The following is a 10,091-nucleotide window of genomic DNA, read 5'->3' on the forward strand; positions in this document are numbered from 1 at the left end:
AGCCACTGTGTTCTCCACGCGTCTTTGCTAACGGGTTGGAGCAGGGGGTGTGGTCTCCTCATGGCTGGAGGAGGGAACACACCCTGAAGTGTGGGAATCATTAAGGTTTGGAGGACTTGCAAAGGCATCCACACAAGCAACACCTCTTTCCAATGGGCGAGCCAGGGTGCAGTTCCACCTCCTGTCCAGCAGGCGGCGGCCACAGCACAGTCGCAGCTGGACCGGCCTTACAACTCCCAAGTCTCACAGCTGCAGGGCAACCCTGCCAGGTGGTGGTATCTTTTCTGCAATTAAGAAAAGAGAACCCAGGCCTTTTGTTCCTTCTTGGTGCCCTGGAAGTTAGTTCTTCCACCTGTCTGACCCCCATCTCTCTTCCCAGAGCAAGTAAGGGCAGGGGTCAATTAAGAAAAGAGAACCCAGGCCCTTTGTTCCTTCTTGGTGCCCTGGAAGTTAGTCCTTCCACCTGTCTGACCCCCATCTCTCTTCCCAGAGCAAGTAAGGGCAGGGTTGGGGGAGAACTCCCCCCACCCCAACCCCTTCTCAAGGCTCCTGCCCAGCTTCCCCATTTCTCCTGCCCAGCTTCCCCATTTCTTTCCAGAAGGAGCTGGGCAGAAGAGCAGGGAGTTGTAGAGGGGGCAGGACAAGAAGGGAGGGAGAAAGGATTCTCTAAGTTGGGAAAGAAGGAAAATGCCAAGCACCTAACACCAAATTTATCACTTTTTAAAAACAGGAGATTTTTCCCAAAAGTGAAGAATAAGAAACAAATCCAGTGTCCATGCATCCCAACTGCAGTCTTGATTCCAGGATACCTCCTTCACTCTCAGACCTGTTGTGGGGGAGGGGCAGAAAGAGGGCATGTGAGAGACCAGAGGTCCTACTGTCCCCACCCCTACTAGTCCGCCCATCCTCAAGCATCTAACCTCTGATGTCTGACGCCAGTCGCCCTGCTTGCCCGGCCTACGCAGGGGAGGGAGGACCGTAAAATCAGAGTCCACGAGGCTGTTTCATCAATGCCTCCGCTCCAGGCATGACCACTGCTCGCCCAGCTTGGACATGAGGCTCTCCCTTTAGGTTCCAAATGCCCTTTCTCAGAAAGTCCACGGTCTACTTCATCACCCAGTCCAGGAGCCAGAAACCCCAATACAGAGTCTAACCTCAACCCTTCCTCCTGCAGCTTAATCCCATTTCTCTCTGTCCACGGATACGTAATACCCCCAAATCTTCTTGCCTCAGACAATAGCTCTTCAGTGACTGAAGCCGGTCCTCTGTTCCCCCATCCCCTAATTCCAGATCTTAGTCCTTGCCCTCATTGACACAGCCTGCTCTCCTGTAGACCAGGCAGCCCCAGCCCTAGGCTCTTACCGAGTTGGCTCCCTGGGAATCCAATGGTGGTATATGGGTTGTGGGTTCCTCTGTGCTGGGTTTCTCACTGCCCCTCTCCTGAGTTTTAGGGATGGATTCTGCAGGCTCTAAGGAGGGAAAAGGGGTGGTGGGAGGGAGAGGCAGTATTCATGAAAGCTTGGAGAGGGAGCTGCTCCTCTCACTACATCCAGTGACCTCTGAGAGGGGCCCAAGACCAGGCTGCGGGCAACCGGACAAGCCCAGCGGTGTTTTCTCTCATCACAATGATTACTACAGGCTCACTTTTTAAATTTGCAATCAGAAATTGAAAGATAAAAAAACGCTTCAAAGGGGAGTTCAAAAAAGTTTGGGTACAATTGGGCAAAACCTGACCTGAGATGATAACGGGACTCCTTTTAGTCTTTATCCCATTTGGTAGGACCATTCATTTCACTGCAGAAATATTAATGTGTGTGATTACAGGGTGCTCTGTTGGAGGGTATTACATAATATCAGTAGATATATACACACACCATGTCACCTTCGTAGAATGGGAAAAGCTCTGGATTCTGGAATCCCACCTGGGATGAGGGACTGTGGAGATGTGTTAACAGCACTACCAGCAGCTTCCGGTTCATTGCATGTGTCAGCTGCTGGGCTAGGAACCGGTCTCCTTTCATTTTCGCAAACAACCCAATGCAATAGGCAACGTCATTATCATTTTACAGACTGAGGTTAAGTGAGTCGCTGGAGGCCTCCGGGCTGGTCAAGTGAGGAGGATTCTAGCTTGTGCGTGCTGGACCCACCACGGTGGGCTCGCTCCCTCCCCCCGTACAGCAGGGAGCCCTGCAGCCCAGGTGGGGAGGGTTTGCTCTCATTCAGTAAGCAAAGGTGAGACGCAAATACATGGAATACATCCAGACATATCCATATTCCCAGGACAGTTTCCGGCTCCTAGTAGACCCCTCCCTATCACGGCTAAGGTCTGCCTCCTCCCGGGCCAGTCCCTCCCCAGCCTCAACGTACTTTGTGCTTTCCCAGAAGGGCCCAGCCTTAACTCCGCTTCTGTGTCTGTGATCCCAGGTGGGCAGGACTCCTGGGTCCCTGTGCTCTCGGCGGCTCCCTCAGGTTCCTCTCCCTGCTGCTGTTGCCCCAGGTGATGTTCAACCATCATCTGGAGCTCTGGGGGCACAGAAAGGGAGGGACGTGACTGCTCAGAGTCTCAACAGCGCCGCTGAAGGGCCGGCAGACATTGCTGGTGTGACATTTCCATCCCCTGAGATCTGAACGGGGGTGGGGTGGGGGGGGGGTGGGGAAAGATATGCGCTGGGCACTAAGGAGGGCCTAAAGCTAGACAATAAAACATACTTCCTTCAAAAGTCAGAGAGGCGAGGGGCAGGGCCTTCAGGAAGAAAAGACCCTCCTAACTTGCTGGGATACTAGGGGCAAAAGAAAAGACTCAGTTTAGGTTCAAGAAATATTTGAGTACCTTCTGTGTGGTGAGCACTGCATATTTTATTTAACTGCCATAGTGAGGTGGTACTCAGGGCTCAGTAGGTTAAGCAGGTTCTGCCAGGCCACCCAGCTGGTGGGAGCCAGAACCGGAGTCCAGCCCAGACTGTCTAGCAAACGATTCAACTCTAACAGAGGCAGGTTTCAAGACTTCGCAACAGTTCCCTGCAAAGGGGTCATTTAGGTCTACGGCTCAGCCTCAGGCACAGCGGGGCAGAAGGGGATGGGAAGGGTGTTCCTAACCTTTCATTGTGGGTGTGGTCCTCGTCACCTTCTTCCGTTGCCGTGGAGACATGGACAAAGTGGACTGTGAAGGACACAGGGCACAGATGGGGGCCAGCCCGTCTCGCCCACCTTCTGTGTCTTGCCATGCTTTGGACTGGAGATTGGGGGGTCGGCGTGGGCTTCAGAAAGTGGGGGAGAACATTCCTGCTTCCCAGCCACCCCTACCCCCGTCCCCACAGTGAGCAAAGAGACTGAGTGTGGGGGGATATGGTGTGAGTGTGTGTCCGCTCATTGGGAGGGACGCAGAGAAGGGGGAGTCAGAAGGCCCTAGAGATTGGAAGGGCTGAGGAATAATCCTCTAATAATTCTCTGGGCTGGGCTGAGCCTGAGGGACCAGCTCACCTTGAGAAGCGGGTTGGGGATCCGGTCTTCATCTATCTCTGAGGGGGAACAGGGAAAGGAGAAAGTGAAGAGGACTGAAAACCCGGGGGGGGACCCCCAAAAAAGAGCTGACTTCCCAAGGGGAGGAGCCTCTGTGATCACCTCTTTCCTGATCTGTCCCTCACATCGGCCGGTAGGAAGTCAGCCTTGATGTCTGGCTGCCCCAGGCCTGCTCTCTTCAGCTCCCCCCTGCCTTGCTTTCTTCCCGGTACGTAGTCCTGTCCTTGACTCTGTGGTCCATCGTGTATCTACATCCTCGCCTCAGACCTGGAGGTTCCCGAAGTGGGATCGGTGTGGTGTTTTTGCTCCTTTCCTCTCTCTGAAGTATCCATAGCTCTTTCTCCTCCCAATCATTGCCCCGACCCCAGGTTCAGAACGGAACCGTGCACGGGAGGGAATACCAGATAAAAAAGAGCAAGTTTATCCTGCGCAGGGAGGTACAACCAATTTTGGTAGTTGGGGGCAAGCCGGACATTCAGGCATCTTGAACTCCAGTCTGGCTTATTAGCATGACCACCTCTCCCCGACATTCCCTGAGACCCTGTTCTCTCCCCAGACCTTGCTGGGCACAGTGGTGACCGGCATGCCAGCTGCTCCCTGAGCTGTGTCTAACCTTCCCCTTCCCCTCTGGGGGCTGTGAGGCTAGCTGATGGAGGCGGTGTCTCCCCCTCACAGCTGTCACTGCCTCTGGGGGTGGGGGCCTCAGCATCTCAGTTGCTCGAGAAACCTGGAAGACTGTTGCCGCAGCAACGGCACTCAGTTGACCACCCCAATTCCTGGGGGGGCTTAGGACGCAGGTGCGTTCCCTCCCCTCCCTAGCACTGCTCCGTCTTTCCAAAGCAAAGGAAATCCTCCTGCTAATCCAGCCGCCCGCTTTCCCGACCCTGGGACCTAGAAGCTCTCGGACTCCTCAGATCTGCCCTTCTTCCAGCCAGCGCCCCCCCTTCTCTCACTGGACCCCCTCAGCAGCCCCCAGTCCCTTCAGCGAGCCATCCCGGGGGGGGTTACCTGGGGATGACTGGTCACTGGTCAGCACGAGGGTGGCGGGGGTGGGGCGGCGCCTCCGAATCTGAGGGGAGAGGTCAAGTGCACGTGGCAGTCTCAAAGACCCACCCAGTACCCCTCAGCAACATAATCCAGGCCACCCGCTTAACATACCTCAAAAATGACCACATTACACTGAGCCTCAGGTCCCAGGGTGGACATTCTTGGACCCATCCCTTTCCCTTAGGGACGCAAAAGATCACCCCCGCCCCCTCTATCCCCCATCCCCCCTTTCTGTTTCCGCATCTCCCCAGCTCTCCCTCTCAGCAGCTGTATCTGCTCAAATGCATCGATCTCTGGCCTGCTGTCCTTCCGTCCATCCTGATCGATGGTCAGAAATAACCTGACAGGGCACGAGGGCTTTCCCCCAGTCTTCTAGCCCACCACCCCAGACAGACAGGAACGTTTTGTGCGCCAGCATCTGTGGGCAGCACCCCTCACACCCAGCCCAGCCTGGGCGACAGCACCAGGAAGGTAGGTCTGAAGGTGCGTTCCCTCGCCCATGCCCCTCTCTAAATTCCATGCCCCTCTCTAAATTTCTCCCTCTGTCATCGGACACACTGCCTTTCTAATTTGTCAGCAAGTGTGGTCTGGGCAAATCCTTGTAACGGTAAATAAAATACAGGCAGGACCTAGTGGGGGGGGTGCTAAAGTTACCTGAAAAATCTTATGCGGGGGCCCCAGGGTCCCATTCTAAGAAATTAACATATAAAAGCTGGTTGACTCCTGGCCTCTGAGCCCCTCTGCCAACTGCTGCTCTTCTGCCAGGCTGCCAATAAAGTTGATTGTTGTTGCAGTCAGTCCAAGGACTCTTGGGACATGTAGGTTTTCTTTCCTTTCTCGGGAGGGTTTTGAGGCTTGGAAGTGAGGGGAACGCATGGGGCTGGAGTCCCTACAGCAACCTTCCGGGGCAGCAGAGCTGGGGAAAGCCAAAGGGCTGGGAGAGGGGTTAAGATCATCCAGGGCTGAGCACGGTAGCGCGAGGATACTGAAGGATGGAATTCCTCTCTCTCTCTGTGTCCATTATTTAGTATCATTACCACTGGGGGCGGGGGTGGTAAGACGCCCGCCCCTCTCTATGCCCAGAAAATGGATGTCAGCCTTAGCAAGAGGCACAGTGTTAGTCTGAGAGGGGGATTCTCCCCAAAGAAGTGAGATGCACAGAATGGGGGGCTCTTGGGGTGGGTCACTGTTTTCTCTGGAAAATCCAGTGGCATCTATTTTGGGTGACATTTCAAGGTCCCTGGCAGTGCTGGTTGTGTGTGTGTGTGTGCATGTGTGTGTGTGTGTGTGTGTGTGTGTGTGTGTGTGTGCAGTCATACACATATGCACTACACACACATGAGCTGTGAGTCCGTCTGGCCATTCCTGGTACAGATGTGCTGGGCACCAGCAGGCGGGTACTTGTTCTTCCCGAATGTGGGGTGAGGGCCATCCTTTCCTAGGAGAGGACTCCTTTTTATTTCTCTCCTGCTGTAGGCAGAGGGGGAGTGCTGGTTGTGGAAGAGTCAGAGAGACGGGGAGAGGGTGGGGGTGTTAGTGGAAGTTGGGAGTCCGAGAAGGAGACCACAAGCATGCCGGAAAGGGCTTTTGAGAGGGCACCAGGGCTCTGTGATGTTGGACAGGTCCCTTCCTTAACCTTGGACAAGATCTCTAGGCGCTCAGAGTCTTTGACAATTTTGATATCCTAGAGATATCAGAGAAGGGAGTAAAGTCAGACTTCCTAAAGTAACCCCCCCCCCCCACCCCAGGTACCTGAACTACTAGGAAGTGAATAGATGGTCTTTCTTCTTTTTCTTGCACCTCCCCAAATTCCGAGTGCTCAAGGATACCTCGTGCCTTTGCCTCTGATTTATTGCCAAACCAGTCACACCAAATACCTGGTCGCCGTGGGCGCCCCTCCATCCCCTGCCACTCTGTGCTCTGTAACTCCTAGCTTCTAACCCCCTTTGCTCTCCCATGTCAGTCTGGATTAGGCCCTCTTGCCACGCCTGGAGCTTTTTGCTTGGGTAACACACTTGGACGACACAGAGAGAAGGGCTGAGGTTAGGCTGCAGCTAGAATTTCAGGTCTAGTGGACAGGACACCGATTTCTGAAGACGAGAAAAACAGGCGGCAGTCCCGTCTCTCTCTTTTTCCCTCTGGCTCCAGAGAACTATCTTCTCCTCCTGTGTCTCCCGACCCCTGAACCAGCTGGACTACCCCCTCCTCCTCCCAATACACATGGACACCTGCCGTCTCTAACACCAAACAGATGCAGGTGTCAGGGAGACCTGTCTGTGCCAGTGGAAGGCAGTCCTTGGAACCTCACCCCTAACCACCCCCAGCCCACACTCACAGCCCGTTTCCTGGGGCTGAGGGTATCTTAGCTAATCCCCTGCCTCCAGGCGTTAACAGTCTTGCCCCTGACTCTGGGGGGACACTCCCCAGGCTCGGGCTCTCCACCCTGCTCATCCTCACCAGGCTTGAGGCCTCACCACAGTCCATCCTGCTGTCACACCTTGGGGGTCTGGAGATGGGGCTCCCCCCAGGCCAGGGAGAGGACAGATCAGGTTCCTCACCCCTCCCCACACTTGGGGAAGCTGAAGTTGCAAGGAGACTATGTGCACCTACCCCTCCCTTCAGATCCTGAGCTTCTTCTCCCAAACAGCTGGAGCCCACACAGAGAACCCTCTCCAGCCCATCCCAAGAGGTCACAGGGTGTTGTCAGGTGGGGAGGCCCCGCCAGAGCCCTGGCAGCCGCATAGGGGAAATGGAGAACTGACCTTGTGGCCGACAGATATTCTTTAGGACCGGGGATGTCCAGGCAAATGGACAGAGAACACAAAACGAGATGGCGCAAATGAGCAAATATTTGGCAAATGGGCGGTAGTAGTGACCACGGGTGGTCACCCTCTCCACACACATGCTCACTCTCCCTGAGACACACACTTGCTCACACACTCTCATCCACTGCCGCCTCTGCCAGGCTGCTCTGAGCTAAAAATAGGCCAGGCCCACGGCTGGGCCAGGGCCTTGACTCCCACCCCTTGAGCCCAGGCCAGCGCAGTGCTGCTCCCGTGTTTAGGGAGTCCCTTGCACCCAGCTCCCAGAGAGCCCCTGCCTCTGGCTTCCCAGCGCCATTCTCTGCAGGCCACCCCCACTCTCTGCTCCGAAGGGCAGGAGTTGGGAATAAGGACCCACGTGTCCAGACTTGCATTAGAGGGGAGCCTCAGCCTGCAGACCCAACCACCCCTCTCCCCAAAGCCCGGGCGCTCTTGGTTTTCCTAGGTTCCTTCTGGTTCTCACTCTCTGGAGTCACGCAAGGTGGCCTTCAATGAGGGGAGGGCTGGGAGAGCTATTTCTCTTCTTTCAACTCCTTTCTGCAGCACCAGGCTCCCTCCGTTCCCGGCCTCCTCCCCTAACCCCTCCCGCAAGGCTGCCGGGCCCCTACGGCGCCCCCTCCCCCACTCGAGCTCAGAAACTCTGGCGGGGGTTGACTGAGTGGGGGATGCCAGACTGGCGAAGGGGGTTGGGGTCGTGTCCTCAGGCAGGCCCCCTCCCCCAGGGCTGGGGCGCAGAGAGCGACTCTGCGGGGACAGGCTTCGAGTGGAGGCGCTCGTGCTAGCACGGACAGGGAGAGGTGGCTCCAACAGTGGGGGAGGGGATAGAAGACCCCCCTCCCCCCCAACTGAGCGCGGTCGCCCTCACAGGGGCGCACTGCCGAGGGCGGACGAAGCAGGTTTCTCAGATCCCCCAGCCCAGGAGGTCCCTCGTTCTTTGCAGGGCGAGTCCCCTGCCACCCCGCCCGGCTCCGCACCTGCTCCGCCGCCTCGGGGTCAAGGTGCGGCTCCAGCAGCGGGACCGTGAACTGGATCTTCCGGGGGCTGTTGTCTTGCTCCATGGCTGGGGCGGCGGCCGCTGGGCCGGCGCTGCGGCGGGAGGGAAGGCGGCGGGACTCGGGGCTGGGGCGGGCGCGCTCGCTCTCCGCTCCGCTCCGGCCCCGGCCCCAGCCCGGCGCGCTCGGCTCCCGGCGCCCTGCTCGGCGCTCCCCGCTCGCGGCCCCGGGGACTCTGCGGCCGCCGATTGGCTCCGCACCCGCCCCTCCCGGCCCCCTCCCCCTCCCCCCCCGCCCGGAACCTTAACCCCGTCGTGGCTGCGCCGCGGGCTGCGGGGGTCTCCGCCCCGCGGGCGGGCGAGCCGGGCGTGGCCGGGTCCCAGACTGGGTCGGCGGCCCAGGCGGGCCTCCGGGTGTCCTCAGAGCTCGGGGCAGGGAGTGGGGGTGGGGAGCGGTACGGAGAACTTCTCCAGGCTAGGGGGACAGGTTTTAGGAGCGGGAAGGTGGAGGGGCGCTGGCAGGAGGAGGCGGCAAACGCGAGAGGAAGATTTCGTTTATGATCTTGCAAGGGGTTGTCTCATAGAGCAAAGAAGGGAAGGGGATTTAGGCATGCAGCAGGAGGGATGAAGGCTAGACACGGAGAGGGACTTTCCCTTGAGAAGAAAACAGTAGAGCGAAGGGGAAAACTCGGAGGGGAGGTGTGAGGGCTGGGCGCAGGTCTTCTGTTCACTCGGCCGGCAGGCAGGGGGGAACTGAGGCCTTACAGAGTCTCCAGAGGCCAGAGCCTCTCTGTTGAAGTACCGATGGGAGTGGGTGGAGGGCTCAGGGAGAGAGGACCATCTGGGACTCAGCAGAAGGAGTGTTGGGGGTGGGGAGCTGATGATGCTTGTGAAATAGATTTCTCTTTCTGCTTGCTAAACTACGGGCTGGGAAAGCAGGTGAAAGGCCTGCAAGGGGAGAATGCTGGGGGATGGAAGGGAAACTCCTGGTGGGGTGGCTCGTTTGCAGTTGGGGTTGATTTCCAGTTCCACTACTGGCGGGATAATGAAAGTGATCTGCTGTAACTGAAGGGATGGAGGTTAGACTAGGTGAAGAACTTACCACCTTGGTGTAGGACCAGATGTCAATCAGGACTAGTGAGTGAGGCAGATAGGATATTCATAGGAGCTGTTGGGGGCACCATGCTAGGGCCTGGGGGCCATCGCATAGAGGGGAAAAGAGGTGCCATGGACCTGAGGAGGGGCAGTGCTGATGAACCACGGGGGGGGGGGGGTGGGTTGGGGGGGGAGGAGAAGAAGTAGGGAGGAGAAGGGACAGGGAGTTCTGTGGGGAGGGGCTGGGCCAGGGCCAGGGCCAGAGATCTGTTTCTTTAGCCTTAAGCCCAGCAACTGCAAGTTCCATACAGATTAATGCCTGGTTCTCTGGGGTCCCTATGATCACTCTTTCCTCTAAGGGGTCAGCCTCAACTCTTAGTTGCCTCCTCTCCTGGGCAACCCTTCCCTGACCTGGATTTCACACCACCCCTTCCCCTTTTACCTCCCAAAATAACCTCCCCCCCCCCCCCCCCCCCCCCCCAGCCATATCTCTTTACACATGCCAGGCTCAGCTCAGTTTTCTCAGAACAACACTGGGGTATAGGGACCCAGTGGGCCAGCCAGACCTCCATTTGCATGCTAACTGACCCCATTTTGTTGTCACTAGACTCTAGGAA

General features: G+C 57.1%; 1 protein-coding gene across 1 annotated transcript; it reads right to left on the reverse strand.

Moving 5' to 3' along the window:
- Positions 1 to 695: 695 nt before the first annotated feature.
- PPP1R1A (protein phosphatase 1 regulatory inhibitor subunit 1A) lies at positions 696 to 8,571 on the reverse strand. Its single transcript, XM_042944580.1, has 7 exons — positions 8,363 to 8,571; positions 4,528 to 4,588; positions 3,481 to 3,518; positions 3,097 to 3,160; positions 2,368 to 2,523; positions 1,363 to 1,469; positions 696 to 826 (listed from the first exon to the last, which is right to left on the reverse strand). The coding sequence occupies exons 1-7, from the start codon at positions 8,444 to 8,446 to the stop codon at positions 821 to 823; spliced, it is 516 nt and encodes a 171-aa protein (XP_042800514.1). The 5' UTR covers positions 8,447 to 8,571; the 3' UTR covers positions 696 to 820.
- Positions 8,572 to 10,091: the final 1,520 nt, after the last annotated feature.

Source organism: Panthera leo, chromosome B4 (genome assembly GCF_018350215.1).
Source record: "Panthera leo isolate Ple1 chromosome B4, P.leo_Ple1_pat1.1, whole genome shotgun sequence".
Lineage (NCBI taxonomy): Eukaryota > Metazoa > Chordata > Mammalia > Carnivora > Felidae > Panthera > Panthera leo.